The sequence below is a fragment of the Dipodomys merriami genome, unplaced genomic scaffold (assembly GCF_024711535.1).
Source record: "Dipodomys merriami isolate MVZ:Mamm:240054 unplaced genomic scaffold, mDipMer1.0.p SCAF_4, whole genome shotgun sequence".
NCBI classification, from domain to species: domain Eukaryota; kingdom Metazoa; phylum Chordata; class Mammalia; order Rodentia; family Heteromyidae; genus Dipodomys; species Dipodomys merriami.
The window spans coordinates 73268596-73289787 of NW_027205603.1; the positions used below are offsets into that span (position 1 = coordinate 73268596).

Sequence of the window (21192 nt, forward strand, 5' to 3'; positions counted from 1 at the left end):
GTTTGCTGTAGATCTCTTCTCAAGGGCTGGGAAGGTGGCTCAGTGGTAGAGTACTTGCCTTGCATGCATGAGGCACTGGGTTCGATTCCTCAGCACTTTTAAGCAGAAAAAGCCGGAAGTGGTACCTTGGCTCAAGTGGTAGAGTGCTAGCCTTAAGCTGAAGAGCTGAGGGACAGCGCCTAGGCCCAGAGTTCAGGCCCCACAACCAGCAAAAAAAAAGAAGAAGAAGAAAGAAGAAAATCTCTTCTCAAAATAAATATGGGAATCAAGCTCTGCTTTAAGATTTATTACCAAATTCATCCTTCCTTAATTTGAACACTTTGTAAATGTGATTTGCTTGCTGGTGATGAGGTAAAATGGAGATACTCTATTATAGATTAAAATGCACATGGACAATACTGTATAAGGCACAGAGCAAAACATAATTATATCTAATTTGGTGGTGTTATTGTTGCTTATTCATAAATATTCAGAACTGTCTTATCTCTATCAAAACGTTCAGCTGCCAATCTATTCTTCGAGAGCTCAAACATTTGAAACTGGCAATTAAATACAAGCATGTGTGAAACATCAAATAATACAAATATACACTAGCTCTTGTGATAAAATGCAAATTTCTAAATGTCTAAATAAAAATTACCTAAGTTCTACTGATTTCTGATTAACTTCAATGTATTGAACTGATATCTCAATATTTTTCTAGGGTTTTCTAATTTGTTTTCAAGATATGGTTTGAAAGCTACAAGATTACAAAGATTATGTAACAAACTATCAGATTTTTTATCAAATTCTTGTATTCTGTCATAGATATTTCAGAATAATATTATTATTTAAAATGTATTCAGATTATTTTCTTATTAATACTTTAGCTTACTCATATTAGTACTATTTCTAAGTACTATTTTTGCTCTTTCCCTATTGAGAGCCAACATATAGTATGGTTATTTTATTCTCCTATATACACTTTTCTACATATTATATTTCTGAGTAATTTACAGTGTATTTTTACAAGTGTTTATATACTTTTTGAATAATCAAATCTATTTTATAATTTTCCCTGAAGGCTTTTTGTCCCTTTCTTTCTTTTTTCTTTTTCTTTCTTTCTTTCTTTTTATTTTTGTCAGTGGTAGATCTTGAATTCTGGGCTTGGGCACTGTCCTTTAGCTCTTCAGCTCAACCACCTGAGCTCTACCACCTGAGCCATAGCGTCACTTCCAGTTTCCTGGTGGTTAATTGGGGGGGGGGGGGATAAGAGTCTTATGGACATTTCTACCTGAGCTGGCTTTGAATCCCCAGATCTCAGTCTCCTGAGTAGCTAGCATTACAGGCTTAAGCCACTAGCTCCCGGCCTTGAGGGATTTTTATTTCCTAATATTTTATTATTTATTTTTATTATTATAATCATTATTATTGTGCTCATTCTGATGCTTGATCTCAAGGCCTGAGTGCTATATCTGAGCTTTTTACTTAGTTCTAGTGCTCTACCATTTGAGCCACAGCTCCATTTATGGCTTTCTCTTTCATTCTTTTGTGCTTGTTTTTTCTGGTATTTAATTGAAGAATGTCAGAGACTCTCCTGCTTATTTTACCCCAATTCTCAGATCTTAGTCTGTTGAGAAGCTAGGATTATAGTTATGATTCACTGGGTCCCAGATTATCCTTACCATTTTATAAATTTGCATACTTTCATTCACACATTTCAAATATTTTAGCTACATAATAGTAGTCCATTAAAGACACATCCCAAACAAATTCAGTTATTCCCCAGGTGATAAGCATTTACATTATTTCAATGCTACAAAAAGCATACACTTCAATTTCTCTTTGTGTACGGGTAAAAGTGTTTCTATAGGGTTTGAACCATACAGGAAGCCCAAATTCTTTTTGTGTTCAAATCAGTCACATTTTATGAGCTTCTGTCTTGACCTATTTCAAGATTAGTAATTGACTCTCAGTATTAAAATAAATTCTCAATACATTTATAAGCATAATGTATTAGGATTTATAGGTATTCCTGTTCTTGGTAGAAAAGCTCCAAGTAATGCCATTCATTTATTATTCTGGGAATTTGTCAATTGTTATTATCTAGAAGAGAACGTGCTTCCTTACATTTATGCGGAGTTATTTGTTCCTTCAAGTGCTGGTAACACAAGTAACAAAGCAAATGAATGAATAAGATGCTCATATCCTCCATTAGTAAAAGCTGTCTTCTAATAATAAGCAGGATTGGAGCATTAAGCAGAGAATGAGAATTACTCCAGCCCAATGTCCCTGGATTTTCCCATTAGTACTTTCAACATCATAAATTTGTCCTTTGTTATACTGTGGTGTACTTCAGCTTTGGCTGTGTATTAATTAGGTCAGATCATTTGGCTGAGATGTGTTGTTGGCATATTCTAAATAGTTCTTACATATTTACTAGAGATGGCATAATTACTCTCCTACATGACCTTTTCCACTGCATTTCCCTAAATTATTGGCATGTTGTTTATTCACTGAAATTTTTCAACTGTGAAACTGTGTTATGCCTATGCTTCTTGACGGCTGTTTTTATTTTTATTATTGATTTATAGACTTCTTTACTAAAGACAGTATATCTTTTCTGTTATGTATTTCCCCTTCTAAAGTGTTTCATTTTTGCTTATTGTGAGTTTTATTTCAATGAGATTTCTTTTGTGATTAATAACCAATATTTGACCAGGAACACAGCAGGCATCTAGGTATAGAAAGTAACTGATATTTAAAGAAAAGACCAGTCTTTGATGGTTTTTGGAAGTGGGAAAACCACAAATGGATTTCAGTAAATCTAAGAGTTCAAGAAAGCTGCAGCCACAAATACACACCTGCCAGCCCCAAACTCCTGCCTGCAGCTGCTGGTGGAATAAAGTGACTTCATAAATCTGCCTTCCAGCTGTCACAAAACTCCTAATTGTCACCATTTAAACAGATCTTTGTAAGCAAGTGAATTTGCAAAACATAGTTGTCAGATGTTTACTCTCTATTCTTCGAGAAATCCCTTAGAAAGCCCAGGAGAGCACAAATTATTAACGGAGCTTTGCTGTGTATCTTGTTTAATTTTTTCTCTCCCTTAATTTTTTTCCATAATATTCTCTAAATGCTTTAAAGTTTTGATATTTACAGTTAGACCATCAACCTGACAGAAATTAATTTTATGCAGCATGTACATTCCTACCTCAAATTAAAGTTCAAATTTACAAAGTTTATGCAATGTGAAGCTTTGCAAATATTGATGATGTCCCTCTTATTCTAGCATGATGAAATTACCTTCAATATTTTCTGTATAAATTAGAGAGACTTAAGAATTATTAACCATTTTTTCTTAGAATATGTAGAACTGTATCATTCGCCAATATACTTCCTTCAATTGCTTGGTTACTTCCAAAATTTAGAGAGAAAAAAATGGTGAATGCATCCATTAAGTGGTTTATAGGTAATGTAACTACATGGATTATCTTGTGTTCTCTTATAATTTACTTATTTTCTACTTGACTTTGCATTAAATAAATTATATACTAAGAATAAAGCTAAAGTGAATAGGTCATTTGATTAGTTTTCATGGCTAACACTGCCAGCAACAAGCTGGTAACTAAATTAAAGTGTTTAAATAGGATAATTTGAAGTAAATTTATAAGCTAGAACTCCAGAAAAGGCATCACAAATTAGCTAATGCCCATCTGTAATGTGAATATAAAATTTGAAATCCCCATGTTCTCTGTAGAATACCAAATCACTTGAAGCTACAAAACTTGGAGACTAGGGAAATCCAAATATATTTAAAGTCCAAATAGTAGATATTGCCTCAGAGATTCTTTTAGGCAATTAATGTACAATGTTAGTAACAGGAAAACATCTGAACCCAGACATACCCACCTGAGAGATGAGCATCCTTGATATTTACCAGGTGAGCTTTTGATAAAACAACACTATAATCCATCAAAACAATATATTTTAGGTCTGAATGGATGGTCATCAATTCCCTTCTACTGAATGAAATTTGGGCAACTTTACAGCTAAAATAGTCTGTTACAAAACATACCTTCAAGAAATGGTACTAATAAATTAGATTGGTAATGAAGCATTTAGATTTTATCTATCTATCTATCTATCTATCTATCTATCTATCTATCTATCTATCTATCTATTTTTATTGGTCTTAGGGCCTGAACTCTGGGCATATGTGCTACCCCTGAGATCTTAAGCTCAAGGCTAGCCCTCTACACTTGAGCCACTGCACCAATTCTGGTTTTTGGGAATTACTGGAAATAAGATTCTCAAGTACTTTTCTGCACAGGCTGGCTTTGAACCATGATCCTCTGATCTCAGGCTCCTCCGCAGGCACATTTAGATTTTAAAGTACTACATGACAAAAAGTTTCCTTGGGAAGAATAGCATAAGCATGTTAAAACTTTTAATTTACATTTAAATGTATGGTTTTTGAATACGTTGAATCCATTGAGTTTCAAATATTAAATAACTAGAACTTGATTTACTGCATTTTGCTGATAACAGGGAGTAGTAATTCTCTCTCCCTTTATGTATATGTGGGTACACACGTGTGCATGCACACGCACATACATATATATATTTGAATGTGTGTATACAATATATATCCATATATGTGAATTTATATATATATATATATATACATTTTCTTCCTTAATGCAATTATTTCTTTATTTATATGATGGTATTGGTAATATGTAACAATTTGTTAATCCACCTGCCTTTAATTCTGTCTTGGATATTTATTATTTGTCTGATTATATGATATTACCATAAAAATTTAAAGCTATATGTATTTAATAAAACATTTTGACTCCAAAGTATAATAAAGAAGAATTTCTGCTACTTATTAACTTAAACTGTGAAGTTATCATTAATATCCAATCAGTTGTATACATTATACAAGCATTGCATCCATTCTACAATAACACTAAATTTCCAGCTGTTAAAATGTTTACTTGTACTTGGGTATTCTAGGGGAGTGTTGTGCCACTTAAAGCATATGTAAATAGGTAAACTCAAACTCTATAAATTATTTAATCTCTCCGAACTTTGGTGGTTTCAGCTGTGGTCAATAATAGCTCCTTTATCTTTAACTTTTGGAATTCTCATGGACAAAAAATTAGATATGAAGAAGGATGTTATAAATTTCAAAATTCATATACCTGGAACTCAAAAAATTAAATCCCCAAACAACAAATCCTCAAAGAAACAACTGCCCAATAAATAATTGGGCTAAAGACTTAAAGAGAAACTTCTCTGAAGAGGAAAGAAGGCAGGCTAATAGACACATGAAGAAATGCTCAACCTCTCTAGCCATAAAAGAAATGCAAGTCAAAACAACATTGAGATACCACCTCACTCCAGTTAGAATGGCTAGAATCAAGAACTCTAATAACAACAGATGCTGGAGGGGATGTGGACAGAAGGGAACCTTACTACATTGTTGGTGGGAATGTAAACTTGTTCAACCACTTTGGAAAGTAGTATGGAGGTTCCTCAAAAGACTCCACATAGAGCTCCCCTATGACCCACCAATCCCACTTTGGGGCATTTACCCAAATGATCACAAGCAAGACCATACTAAAGCTACCAGCACAACTATGTTTACTGTAGCTTTATTTACCATAGCTAAGATATGGAACCAACCCAGATGCCCCTCAGTAGATGAATGGATCAAGAAAATGTGGTATATATAAACAATGGAATTCTATGCCTCCAACAGAAAGAATGACATTGCCCCATTTGTTAGGAAATGGAAAGACTTGGAAAAAATTATATTAAGTGAAATAAGCCAGGCCCAAAGAAACATAGGTCCCATGGTTTTCTTTATTTTCAATAACTAGTATATGTCTGAGACAAGCTAAAACAGTCAGATAAGTTGATGTTAGGTGAAATGGACCCCAAGATAAGTATTCAAATGTTTTATTCTTTCATGTGATTGTTTCTAACATATTTCTTTGTTGCTTTGCATGTCCCTCCCCCATGATATAACCCCTGCTTTCATTGTGTTTGATATTGTTATAATTTGTGAAGGGAAAGGGAAAAAACAAATCGTTTAAATAGGGATACAGGTGGACCCAATGCAACAATGAGATGTACAAGTTGTTACATGGAAAAACAAACTTTACAACTTTGGCAGGTGGGGGATGTGAAAGGGGGGAGATGGGAAGGGATGGGAAAGGAAAACAAAGGAGGAGCTGACAAGGCTTGATAAGAAATGTACTCATTACCTTGCCCATGTAATTGTAACCCCTCTACACGGTATTTTCACAATAAAAAGTATATAAAATTAAAAATTCACAATTAAGTATAAGATAACATTTCATCATTATTAATACACTGTCATTATTAAGAAACATTTAGCATAGTTATTCACATTATTTTTATAACATACTTACTGGTATAGACAAGTTGAAAGCCTTCATCTGTACCTTCCGAGTCAGAATTAAATTCTAGCCAGAGCTGATTAGAAGTACTGCTAAGGGTCAGTCCTCTCATAGATGCGCCAGTAAAAGCCCCTAGTAAATGTGTTGTCTTATCTTTTCCATCATATATCTGCAAGATATATTTATAATCAAATTGTAAATATTCTTATCATAGTCAATACAGACCAATGTGTTCATATCCATGAGGAAGAGAAAATTATTAAATTTTTCCTAATGAATCATGTCAGCTCATACTATTCAACAATTAAATGTATTTGTTTTACAAATATAAAGTTAATCAAGAATTCATTTGGATATTTTTTTTAAATTATAAGCTTATTAGATTCCAAAGTATACTTCATTTAGGTTATATAACTTTGTTATTGTGTCAACAATAATTTTAGAGTACCTATATTAATATTGGTTTCCAAGAATGGTTAATCAGTTCTCTGCAGCTTCCTCAGGTAACCAAACACTTTTCACATGACACAATTAGCATAAATTAATCTATAATTTATAATTTCTGTTGAAATCTCTCCAATTTACTCAAGTTCTTTAATGTTTTTGTTTTTGCTATTCATAATATATTGCTAGTGGCTGGGTTTTTAGCTCATTGTACAGTACTTGCTGTACTCAGTAGAGGTGAGGCCCTATATTCTTCTTTGGCAATAGCCAAAACAAAAACAAAAACCTCAGTTAAAAGAGAGGTAAATGCTTTGAGAAGGCAAGACAAAACCATACAGAAAATTTGACACCCTCCTATACCACCTTTCATGTTCCCATTCTTTTGAAGAGATAACATGTCCTTTTCAAATTTGTTTTTGGTAGTAGAGAAAATGGAATGCATAAGTTAGACAATTGGTCTGCTTATCATATCTTTCTTCTGATAAATTGTTTTCTTAAAATTAACAGACTTTTTTGCAATATTCTACATAATAAACAAATATACAATGTTTCATTTTCTTAAAGTGCCTTGATCAATTTTAGTGTAAAAACCTTTTAGCTAAAATATTGGGAATTTTTTTTATTGTATCTGTAGACTTCAGTTCTTCAACTGAGGAAAAAATGAGGATTAGATTATTAAATTATTTGTCTTTTACTGCTCCTCACCACACAACACAGTTCTAACAGAAATGTCTATTATTTATATAATTATATTCCAAATTTATTGTAATTTTCTCTTATAAAATTTATCCAGTTCTTTTTTCCTATGTCTTATGAACAAGCTTTCACTGGAAATTTCATAGTAACAATCAGATTTTTTTTTCAGTCACCAAGATCTTTTTTTTTAATCTTTTACTTAAGTCTTAAATTTCAAAATTATGGCTCAATCACTAGAATATCTTTTTCTGAGAGAGAAAGGGAGGAGGGGAGGAAGAGAGAGAGAGAAAGAGAGATAGAGATAGAGAGAATACACCAATTACATTGTTTTAAGAATGTACTTAACATTATTTTCAAAATTAGATCTTCTCTTTTAACTCTTTTCTATCTGGGTATTAAGGCACACCATCTGTTGTAAGTGTTGAACTTGGTCTTTACTTTCTTGTTAACACATTTCATTAAGTGTGCATTCATTTATCTCTAGACACTGGAAGATTTATATTTTTATCCAACACAGGCAAGGCCACAACATGACTGTTGAATTTCACATGCTACAGAAATGTAGCTTTTCTCTTCATCAGTATCTATTCTCTTCTAATCCTACTACCCAAACTGTTTCTACCTAGAAATTCTAAAGTATAAAATGACAAGTACTTTTCTGCTCTCTATACTTGTAAGTGATATACAGATCTGTCAGGTTCCCTTTAGGTTCCTATAGTTTTATTTATTTATTTTTACTACCATAGATATGAAGATGAAACTAAGAGAAAAACAAAGAAGTAAGTTTGCACATTAGGCCAACAGGATCATTGAATTCCTAACAGCAAACAGTACTAGTCTCTCTCTGTCTAATGTGATGTCAGGAAAATGAACCCTTAGATGTGTATTTTAATGTTTTTTTCTTTCATGCATGTGTTTCTAACGCATTTATAAGATTATCTCTTTGTTGCTTTGTATGTCCCTCCCCCACAGTATAACCCCTGCTTTCACTATATTTGATGTCAGTATAACTGGTGGAGGAGATGGGGAAAAACCAGTGGTTTAAGGATACAGGTGGACCTGTTGCACCAATGAGAAGTACAAGTTGTCATGTCCAAAACTAGCTTTACAACGTTGGTGGGGGGGGGGGAAGGAGAAGGATTGGGATGGGGGGAGGGGGGAGGCTGGGAAGGGATGTGAAGGGTAAACAAAGGAGGAGGCTGCAATGCTTGGTAAGAAATGTACGCATTATCCTGCCCATGTAATTGTAACTCCTCTGTACAGTATGTTCACAAATAAAATAAAATTAAATTAAAAAAAATATTCAATGACCTCATAGTGTATTTGACTGGTATATATAGATAGATATCCAGCAACATTTCCTTTTTTAATTTTTTTGGGGGGAGTCCGGTCGTGAGGTCTGAACTCTGGGCCTGGGCACTGTCCCTCAGCTCTTCAGCTCAAGGCTAGCACTCTACCACTTTAGCCACAGCACCACTTCCGGCTTTTTTTCTTTTTGCTTATGTGGTGCTGAGGAATGGAACCCAGGGCCTCAGGCATGCAAGGCAAGTGCTTTACCACTGAGCCACCTCTCCAGACCCTCCTTTTTAATTATAAGGAAATACTTTGAAGCCCTAGATTAAAAGTATTGAAATTATCTGTGATGTTAATGACATTCTTTTGTGAGAGTCCAGTAAGCTTAAGGGCTGAAATTTATGTGGCTGTCCTACACAAGAATTAAAACTTGACACTGTCATGTTTTAATTTTTGAACCTGATTAAGACCTAAAATTAAATATGCTCTGCAGACTAAATCTATTAAGGACAAAGTCCTTGTTAACACTCCATAAATATATGATCAACATTTCATAAATGTGTTACTAGAAGATAAATTATTAATTGTTTCTAAATGAGGAAAAAAGAAGGTGTCATCTATTTCTAAAATCAGAAAGTAAATAAAAAGAGGGAAAAAGAAATTACATCTATACTTATAGATAACAATTCAAATCTCCATACCATTTCTCCTTTTGGATATTAGAATTTTTAACTTTGTTTATTTGTTTTATACACTGATCTGGGAATTTAAATATAATTTTTAATTAGAAGTTAATTAGTTGCTCAAATTTAAAAAATGTAATTGTTAAATGAAAGTGCTCTATTCTATAGAAATACTATATTCTTCCTAAAATTATTATCAAACATAGCACAGACTTTTTGTTTGTATTCAATGATTCAAGTTTTTGAAACAGCTATATAATATGTCTTACTCTAATTAAGTAAAGGTGGACTCTTCAGGAGGTTTGATGATAAAACACAGTTAAAACCTCAACTCCATATTAAGGTTAAGTAGTTTATGAAAAACTATTTATTTTCCTAACCCTTAGTATAGAGGTGAGTAAGGAATGTAAACAACACAAGATTCGACAAATGTCTGTGATTAGTACAAGAGATTTTAGAAATCCTGAAAAATCTTCATCCAGCTGTAAAACAAATTTGGTAACTGTATACATCCACTTGTAAGGCTTTTTAAAAATATCACTTTTGTTGATATAAAGAGTATAAACTTTAAAATATTTTTCTATTTTTTTGAAAAGGTCAGATCATTTGGGCCTTATGGGGTAATTTTACCCTTGTCACCTCTGCTCCATCCTGCAAATGAAGCTCAGAAGCAGCCAAAATTTTATTTACAAAACAATTTTGAAGAAGCACAGTGTCACATGCTTATAGTTCCAGCTAATTAGGAGGATGATCAAAAAGGATTCCATGAGTACAGATCAAGATCAAGATGACAATCAAGATCAAGATGACTATCAAGATCAGCCTCAAATCAGATCCAAATCAATCTAAGCAATATCAGAAAACACCATCTCTTGTAAAGTAAAAACAGGTGCCAAACCAAAATTGGCCCATAGACTCTTATTTTCTATCTCTGATTTTAAGAAGTCATAGCATATTATTTCAACTAATAATAAATATGCAATATTCATTATTATAAGTGCCCCATCACTAATGAGTTCTATTAGAATGCTTTCATTATTTTTCTCAAGTTTATATATGTAAATTATGATTCTAACTGAGAATCAAATGAAGTTCCTAATTAAATCTTGCTTTTTATGTTAATCATTGGAAAGTACAGCATTAAATGCATGATTGTATCAGAATTTTACTTATATGCTAATAATATGATCAACTTCTGTGTTAATTATATGTAGTTTTAAAATACTAGACAAAAATGTTTGTGCTACTCATAGTATAACAAACCCATACAACCAATTTCTACTTAAATCTAGATAATGAGCAAAACAAAATTAAGCCATATCTACATGCTGTGCTTGCTGAATTCTGTGGTACACAGCCTTTGTACTGGGAATTAACCTTTCTATCCATGTGATATAATCTCTGCACACGGAGTTCAGTAGACATGCATGGTGATATAGTATTTCCACAACAGAGATATGACTAATATGTGAATAACCTCTGCTAAAGGACAAAACAACAACAATACAAAATAGTTGCAGTTCCTCTGTGCTAGACTCAAGCAATACTTCATTCATAGGGAGATTGCATTTGTAGCCATGAAAGTCGAAAAATATACAAACAAAAGACAAAAAAGCCAGCTAGGTCATTTGGAAATTATTTTTCTTGTAAAATGAGGAAATTCTGATAGAAAAATAAAAATAATCTGAGTTACTTAATGTAAATCCAATTCAGGTTAGTTCATACAAATAACCATTAGGGCAAATAACTCCCATTCATGCCAACTGATCTTCCAGGATTTGGCAAATATGAGTGTCACTTTGACTCTTAGTTTTGCAAAAACTCACAGAAAAAAACTTGGTTTTATTTTGAGACTTGGATCTTAAACAAAAGTGAATCCATTCTGACTTTTAGCCTGAAGTGATGTGGCCAACTGTAGTAGGCTGTTCTAGAACAATAGCCTTATAGAAATTCTATGTGATACCTCAAAAGAATTGTTAAAATAATTAGGAAATTAAAAGCTCTATTTATTGCTCTGGTTCTTATATGCCACGGCTCTGTCGGGACAATGGAGTATACCTACCGGAGGAACCTGGAATAGGGGGGGAGATGGCAAACAGACAACTCACACACATTAGGAGTGGATGCTGACTCACTTATATAATCTAATTATCAGTTAATTTAATTGTTATTTGATTACAATGTACCTTTAATACTTGTTTTTTGTTTTTTTTGTTTTTGTTTTTGTTTTTTTTTCAGTCCTGGGATTTGAACTCTGGTCTGGGCACTGTCCCTGAGCTCTTCAGCTCAAGACTAGCGCTTTACCATTTGAGCCATAGCACCACTTCCGGTTTTCTGGTGGTTTATTGGGGATAAGAGTCTTCACTGCTCGGGTTGGCTTTGAACCACTATCCTCAGATGCTTCCTGAGTAGCTAGGATTACAGGCGTGAGCCACCAGCACCCAGCTCCTGTAATACTTTTTAGTAATAGTTCATACAATATTACTGTTAAAATTGTGATTATATTTTATCTTACTTGTTTTTGAGAAATGGTTGTTTAAAATAGTGAACACTGTTCTGGAATCCACTGTGTAGCCCAGACTTACCTCCCACCTCACCCTCCCACATACTGAGATGAAGATCAATGATGCTATCTACACCTGGCCAAATTATAGATCTCAGTCTCTTACATAGCTAGGATGATAGGAATGATCTATGGTCACTTGGATTTATGTCAACATTTTAGATATACAACTTTAAACTTAATACTTAAAAACTTATAGACATTTATTTGTTAATTTATGCATTTATGAAATTAGCAATGTTGAATACAAAGCATTCTCTCTATCTCAACAGATATAATGTTACTTAATAGATATCAAATACAAATATATAATTACACTTTTTTTTGTAAAGAAAGGACCATTAGTGTTTTCATTAAATTTTACATATAATGTTTATTGGATGAGATATTTTTCAGGAAAGTTTTATTTTGTTATTATCAAAGCATAAAAATTCATGTATCATAAAATTAAATTTTACCTTTTCTTATGAATAAACATTGGTAGCAACACATTCTACTTCAATTAAAATTATAATAGAAGCATGGCAGTAAATAACAATATGCACATATGAATAAAAGAATGAACTTAAAGCTAGATAAACAGACAATATATTTGCTGGTGTGTAGCTGACTGAAACAATGAAAATGCAAATATGTCTAAGTTTACCTACCTTAAGAACATCTCCTTGTGCTAAATGAAATGTTCTGGCTGAAATATTGATTCCTTTTCCTGCTTGAACCTGAATACTATAAATGCACTCATGGTTGTTCTCATAGTTGAGTGGGTAATTTGGAGAGAGCAAAATTCCTTCATTGTTTGTTGCAGATGCGCCACATTCAGCTGTAGGTAAAACAAAATATTGAAGTGCAGTTTAAGAGAAGGCATCAAGATTTTCAACTAATGTCATGTATGGTGTAAATGCATAATAGTCAACCTAGCTTCTAATATAAAACAATGTACGTAATGTCTATGTATCAAATGACTTACTTCTTCCTCTAATAGCACATGAGAAGGACCAATTACTGCCTATGGAAAGGATGCATACTAATGACAGACATAAGTAAACAGTAATTATTACAAAATATTATGTTTTTTCCTTGGATGGAAGGAGAACTTGGAAATGGACAAGAGCGAAAGATTTCCAGTATTTTTCTGAAATCTGTAGATTCCTATTAAGTATATAAAGTGTCTAAGGAATGGTGTTCATATCTATATTCGAAGCTAAGAGCAGGGTCATAGTTTGATGCCATTCCAAATATAGATTTGGGATGTTCAGCTCATATGTGTATAATAATATATAACTACCATACTAGCTGCAGTGGGAAATGAAAAATACAAAGATTGGAGTCCAGGTATGTCCGTGGGCAGGGCGATTTCTCTCTCTCTCTCTCTCTCTCTTTCTCTCTCTTTCTCTCTCTCTCTCTCTCTCTCTGTCTCTCTGTCTCTCTCTCTCTCTCTCTCTCTCTCTCTCACACACACACACACACACACACACACACACACACACAATCTAGTTCCAAAACAAAAAGGATTGTAGGGGGCTGGGAAGGTGGCTCAGTGGTAGAGCGCTTGCTTTGCATGCCTGAGGCCCTGGGTTCGATTCCTCAGCACCACATAAGCAAAAAGAAAAAAGCGGGAAGTGGCGCTGTGGCTCAAGTGGTAGAGCGCTAGCCTTGAGCTGAAGAGCTGAGGGACAGTGCCCAGGCCCAGAGTTCAGGCCCCACGACGGACCCCCCCCCCCAAAAAAAAAAAAAAAAAGATTTGTAGGCATGTTTGAACAGTAGAGTTTGTGCTTAGCAGGTATGCAGTTCTGAGTTCAAATTCCATATCACTAGTAAAAAGAGAGAGGTAAAGAGTGAAATAGGAAGAGAAGGGCCGTGGTGGTAAAGGGTAGCGATTAATTTTTTTTTATTGTTTTTTTTTGGTCGGTCGTGGGGCTTGAACTCTGGGCCTGGGCTTTGTCCCTGTGCTCTTCAGCTCAAGGCAAGTACTCTCCAATTAAGCCACAGCACCACTTCCGGTTTTCTAGAGTTTTATTGGAGATAAGAGTCTCACAGACTTTCCTGCCCCGGCTGGCTTTGAACAGTGATCCTCAGATCTCGGCCTCCTGAGTAGCTAGGATTACTTAGCCACTGGCTGGAGGCTAAGAGATTAATTTTTAACCTTATTCTAATTTGATCATTTTATTTTTACATTAAAATATTTTTGACCATTTTTTATCCCAATTCTGGAGCTCAATAGCAATAGCACAACTAAACACTACATCATCTCTGAAAAGTTACACAATATTCAAAATCCACTAAGAAATAGTCTCAATTAAAATAAATGTTATGAACTAGGTAGATGCTGGAAGCTCAGCCTTGTCATCTTTACTCCTCCCCCCCCCCCCCCCCCCACTGTATCACTGTATTTGTTGTGGTTGTTTGCTTGCTTGTTTTTCCATCATGGGACTTGAAGTCAGGGCCTGGACACTGTTCCTGGGGTCTTCTCTTCTGCAGGCTAGCTAGCACTCTACCACTTTGAGTTACAGCTCCACTTTATTTATTTATTTTTTTAGTGGTTAACTGGAGATAAGAATCTGGGGGGAAACATTCCTGGCCTGGCTGGCTTCCAAAGTGATCTTTTGATTTTAACCTCCTGAGTAGCTAGGGTTACAGACATGAGGTACCAGTGCCTGGCTCTTTACTACTTTAGAGATTGAAATTGTTGGGAATTTGGTTTGAGGCTAGAATGGATAGAAAATTTCATAAGATCCTTTCTAATCGAAGAGCTGGTTATCTTAGGGATAGAAAAGCATAACATAATCATCTCTACAATGCCTAGACAGGTAGATTGACTGTGTCTCAAAAATTACCATCAGTAAATTGAGGTAAGAACATGATTCTTCAGTGTTTGCCTAGCAAACATAAGAACCAAAGTTCAAAACATAGCACAGCAAAAAATAATAAATAAGTAAGTAAGTAAGTAAAATTAAGCTAAAGAAATAGTTTGAGATTAAACATTCTCATAATGTAGCCTAAGCTGCTGCATTATATGATATATGTTTTATGGACAAAGTTGTGGTAGTAACTAGCACCTTATTGGAAACAGGATTTCTCAGGCAACAAAGCTCAAATTAAATTATAGTGATTTTAAAAAGCTTTAGCAACAGGGCTGGGAAAGTGGCTCAGTGGTAGAGCACTTCCTTTGCATACATGAGGCCCTGGGTTAGATTCCTCATCACTACATAAACAGAAAAAGCCAGAAGTGGCACTGTGGCTCAAGTAGAGTGCTAGCCTTCAGCTGAAGAGCTGAAGGACAGCACCCAGACCCAGAGTTCAGGCCCCCTGACTGGCAAAAACGAAAAAAAAAAACCCACAAAAATAAAAACAAAAAACAACCAAAACCAAAAAAAAGTTTCAGAAATTCAGTTTACTCAGATTTCTGTCTTATCTGCTTACTTGTTTAATTCTCATACCACAGAATGGAAGATTTATATTTCCAAAGATTTAACTAAAAAGAAAAGAAACATGCTATTATTTCCTACAAATAAGATTTTAAAATGATGATTTATGGAAGAGGCATAAGAAGGAGACAAGAAGGTGAATGATAATGAATTGCTTCACCTTTTACATGCCAGAATATTAATAAAAATAAAACAAAATGAGGAAAGTAAACAAGAAGCATTAGTCAATGAACTATCTTTATCATGTGAAAAGCTAGTATGTATGCTTGACAAGATGCTAACCACCAACTAGTTACATGAGGACCTGAACAAACAAAGAGAATCTTACAGGCTCCCAATATGGACTTCAATTACTTTTATTTTAATGTGGCATACATGTACTTAAGATAAAACCAAATGTTTATTCCTTTATGCAATCAAAGTAGCAAAACAAGTTGACTAGCATTGGAACAAAATGATAGAAACAATACAATTTAAAAGAGCAAAATGGATCTGAAATTAAGTCACTCTGCTAGTGTGTTTCAGGAACCAGTGGTAAGATTATAGACTTTTGGAATCTGCTAATTATTTAATGATACTTTACAGAATCAATTATTTACTTCTTTCTCATCTGTATCTCTGCATATTGCTGAGAAACTCATTGGGTCTGGTACAACATGATGTTCTGTGATCTTACTTTAGTGGAAAAGGAACATTGACCCTTTCCCATTCTTTCTGAGAGCTTATTAGAATACAGGTGTATTTGTGAATCATAAAAATAAGAACTTCTCACTACACTCACAATCCAGAACCCAGCTGTATAGCATCGCTTCGATGACTGGGAAGGAACCCAAACATTTCAATCATTTGATAGAATTGCAAATTTTTGAAAAGGTATTCTCAGATGCAAAATATGGATACGTTTGTTGAGAACTCAGGCTTTGAAGGTCAAAAACTTAGAATCCAGGTTTATATCTTCCTGACTTTTAGAGCTTTGGCAAGTTATTTATTCCATCAATACATTTATTATTATAATGGAGCTAATAATTCCTCCCTCCTCATAGGGATATTTTGTATACATATGTATGTGTGTGTGTGTGTGTGTGTGTGTTTCTCTGTATATTTATGTGTTTGTGTATATATTTGTGTGTTTATCTATGGGTGTATATGTTATATGTGCTTATTGACAGAATATGTAGATAGTACCTGTTGGACAATTACTCTTATGTTGATTGGTGCACAGAAGCTCACGAAATGAAAAGTATCATTATAAATACTTTAACTGTAACTAGAATGTTGACATTGTGCCACATATATCTGAGAAAAAAATGTAAAAATAATTTGGGTATTTATCTTGTTTCTAAAGATGTCTTTCCAGTTCTAAAAATGTATTTATCTGAAAAAAGTTAAAGATCTTGCATATTCATCTAGAGCATAATCTGTGATTTAAATTATTATGATTAAAGTAATTGAACAGTTTTCATAAACAGAGCAAGGCATAATCCCTAATGAGCAAAATCAGTTAAAAGAAAAGAAAAGGGCTGGATGCTTGTGCCTCACACCTGTTAGCTAACCTCCTAGCTAATCAGGAGGCTGAAATCTGAGGATCACCTTTTGAAAGACATCTCCAATTAACTATGAAAGAAAAAAAAGTGGGAGGGTTATATTGGAGGCCAATTCAGCCAAAAGCTATTTGAGTTCCCACTTCAGTGAACTTTTGGATACAATCGCAGATGGCTAGACCGACCAAGGCATAACTATCTAAAAATAATGAAAAGACTACATGGGGTGTAACTCTTGAGGTACAGTGGTTGCTTAGCAAACTCAAGGCCTTAACAGTAAGACTGCGAAAAAATAATAAAGTATAAAAAATAGAAGAAATATACCAGAAACTAGCTTCCCTTACTCCTAGTAGAATGAATACTTGACAGGTATAAACTTCCTTCATTGAAATTAAAAGCACACTTTTCACAATTTGACTAGATGTCCAAGTAAACATTGAGCAGAGTTCTAGCAATTTTATATAATAGAGAAATATAAGGATATCATCAAAGTATAAATCCTGCCTTGCTTTTTCTGCTTAAAATACACCACAACCAAGTCATAGTCCAGAAAATACCAAACTAGATCATTTTGATGTAACTATAGCCCACATTTCTAACCATTATCTATTTTCTTCTCCCATGGATCCTGTAATGCAATCATTTTCTCCTGACAGCCTTTGGCCTTATTCTCCTACTCTGAAAGTTTGAACTTGCTTGGGGAAGAGGTGGTGTTAATTTTATGACTGGTTTTATTTATTTATTTATTTATTTATTTATTTATTTATTTATTTATTTATTTATTTATTTATTCTGTATGCAAGTAACATCTCTGGTCCCAATAGATGTGATTGGAGAAGAAAATGAAGGTCCTGGGGGGTTCCGGGAAGATGGCAGAGGAGAAGCTGGAATCTGAAAAAGCTCTCACATAGAAAGCAGTTTTAGAGTTCCAGTGAACAGTCCTAAGCCAGAGAATCACACCAAGTGTGCCATCACAAGACAGAGAGTTGGACAAGAGAGGGGAAGCCAAGGCAAAAAGACACAGCTGAGCGCCTGCCAGCTGCCGCCGCGGCGGCGACAGCAGGGTCGCAGAGGAGTCCGCAGCCTGGGCCATACCTGAGTGTTCACACAGACAGTCCGGGACGAAGGAGTCAGACGCAGCAGGCAAGCGGATTCTACTCAACACCGCAAGAAACGACAAGGAGCGGACATCTTCAACCTGCAGTTCGCAGACCAGAGACGACCCAGGATCCAAGACTCGACGTGAGTAGAAGCCCGACGTCCTCACTCCTTGTCAGGGAGCAGAGGAGGGAAGGCCACCCCCCCTCCCCCCCCCCCCGCAGCACCGGTGATCTCCATCTTGGATACCCACAAAGCTCGGAGGAGCTGCCAGCTCCAACCCAGGCCTTGGAATAAAACGAGTCATTTAGCAGGTCACAAGAACTTAACGGTGAAGTGACCTGCCAGACTCGGCTCCATCCAGGGAAAAGTCACCCAGCTCAGGCATCAGCCATTGGAGTGGCTTTCCTCACTGGGTAACCAGAGCTAGAGGCTGCCCCTCCCTCTAGCAGCCTCCACAATCAATTGAAAAACAGAAACCCTGAGAACGGCTCCAGGCTGGGCTCTGTGTTAGCCCCAGGAAAAAGCTACTGATTGTTGAAAGGCCTCAACCCTACCCAGAACCTAGCCTCACCACTGCATCCCCCTCTTTTGTGATTCTCAAAGCAGATCACCCTCCCAGTAAACTAATCTGGGAGGGGGATCTCAAAATCTTGGGTAAAGCAGAGCATTTTTCTGCCTGTTCAAACAAAATGACTTAAGAAACCAATCAAGCCACAGGACCTCAACCTGACCAGAGATGCCAACAAGAGGCTGGTTACAGACAAAAGGGAGATACAGGATTCTTCCCACCCCTCCCAAAAAAAATCAAAAAAAACACAAAGAACTTTTTTTTTCTTTTTTTTTTCTTTTCTTCTTCTTCTTTTCTTTTTTTTCTTTTTTTCTTTTTTTTTGGTACCTTATATATATATAATTTTTTTCCTTTTCTAAAAATTTTATTAATCTTTAATTTTTGCCTTTTTTGAAAAAATAATTGTTTTCCAGTAACTTTTTTTCCTCTTATAATTTTTATTTTAGTAACACATGAATGTGCGTTTTCCTTTCTTTTCTTGTCTTCTTTCTCTTTTTCTTTCTTTCTTAACTATCTTTTTGTTTTTTTGTCTAGCTCTACTGAACTTCTGATCTTTTTTCTCCCTTTCTAATCCTTTTCACCTTTTCTTCTCTTTTGATCTTCTGTATGTGACTTAACTCTTGTCATGCACATCCTCAGATAAACCCGTAGTTAACAAGTAGACCCTATCCCCCATTGTGTACACACTTAATCCACAAATTTATTACTCAATTCAAAACCTCTGAGACTTAAATTCCTTAATAGCAGTACTACCTCTTTATACCTATATAATATTTTAAGCATTTTTTTTAAGTTTTTCACTTCTCCTCTATGTCCCTACCCTTCTATTAATATACTCACATTCCTCTCTAAATAAATGGTCTTTTAATCTCCATAATAATATTAATTTTTACATTTCTATTTTTTTCTGGTCTCTTTTCATTTCCCTTTCCCATTCTTTTTTTTTTCTCTCTCTCTCTACATGCATCCTACCCAACCTATTTCCTGCATTGAGATTAGGACATAGTTAACTCACCCTGTGCCTCCCCACACCAATCTATTCCTATTTTTTACCTGCATCTCTCCCTAACCCTAATAATTTCTGGTTTTCCAAATTCTTCTCTGCGGTTCAAAGCCCATTAACATATAGTTGTTTGATGTTGAATAGATGTATCTGTTGAACTAGATTGTATCTGTACACTATTGACTGTACAAATCCAAACTTTGATTGATGGTTGCCTTAAGATAGTGTTCTAGCACAAAACTGGTGCTATTTTCATCTCAAACGGGCAGAGTAAGCCAAAAAAACACTAGAAAAATGGCAATTCCGGATATCTTAAGTCCCAATCTTGATAATCAGGGGTCAGAACAGATAATGAATAATCCAGAGGAGAGTTCCCAAATAGCTCTACAAACACTGCTGGCAAACATGATAAATGAAAAGTTTGACAACTTACAAAGGACTCTGTATGAGCGTGAAAGGGCAAGAGGAGGCATCCCAAAAGCTTATATAGGAATATCATAAGCGTGAGGAAGCTACTCAAAAACTGATACAGGATTTGTGTGAACAACTTGAGAATACTCAAAGAGAAAGGGAGGAATGGCTTGAGCAGGCTGAGAACACTCAAAGAGAACTGCAGGAATCCCACGAACTAGAGGAAAGAGAACTACAGGAATCCCATGAACAGGAGGAAGCTAATCAAAGAGTAATACAGGAATTGAGAGACCAGGTAGAGAATACACAAAGATCACTAAAGGCATTCATGGAATCCATTAACAAAGAGCTGAAGGAAGTTAGGGAGACCACAAAGGGAATGCTGAATGCAACCCAACAGAAGGAATGGGAGTCCAAAGAAACCATAACCAATCAACTAAGTGATTTGAGAACAAACACTGAACACCAAATTAAGGAAGTAAAGAAATTCACACAAGACCTAAAACAGAGCTTCAACAAAGAACTTGAAGCCATCAAAGCTGACCAACTAGAAGGAAAAGAGATAAAAAACAAAGTAGAGAGTCTTGACAGCAGGTTAGACCATGCAGAAGATCGAATCTCAGGGATTGAAGACAGCCTAGATATTATAGAGAAAGAACATACAACCATCCAAGACAAGTCCAAGAAATATGATAGATCTATCCAACACCTGGAAGACACCATCAGAAGGCCTAATCTAAGGATAATGGGTGTAGAGGAGCACCTAGAAACAGAAGTTAATGGTCTAGGAAATTTGTTTAACAGGATCCTAGCAGAGAACTTCCCAAACATACAAAAAGATAGGCCTATTCAGATACAAGAAGCTTTTAGAACCCCAAATAGACCAGACCAGAATAGGACATCCCACTGTCACATTATAATCCACACAGGATCAACTCAGACCAAGGAAAAGATCCTTAAAGCTGTCAAGGAGAAAAGGGTAATCACCTATAAAGGGAAACCCATTAGAATCACCTCAGATTTCTCAGCAGAGACAATCAAAGCAAGAAGA

At 35.1% G+C, this 21192-nt stretch overlaps 1 protein-coding gene across 4 annotated transcripts in view; it reads right to left on the reverse strand.

The window, feature by feature from the left end:
* The window catches only part of Csmd3 (CUB and Sushi multiple domains 3), a 928259-nt gene that overhangs the window by 259268 nt on the left and 647799 nt on the right, over positions 1 to 21192 (reverse strand). For all 4 annotated transcript variants that reach the window (XM_069991287.1, XM_069991286.1, XM_069991285.1 and 1 more), the window contains 2 exons: positions 12743 to 12912; positions 6426 to 6582 (listed from right to left, as the gene is read on the reverse strand). In XM_069991287.1, coding sequence (XP_069847388.1) covers positions 6426 to 6582; positions 12743 to 12912 — 327 coding nt within the window. The remainder of the gene's footprint in view (positions 1 to 6425; positions 6583 to 12742; positions 12913 to 21192) is intronic.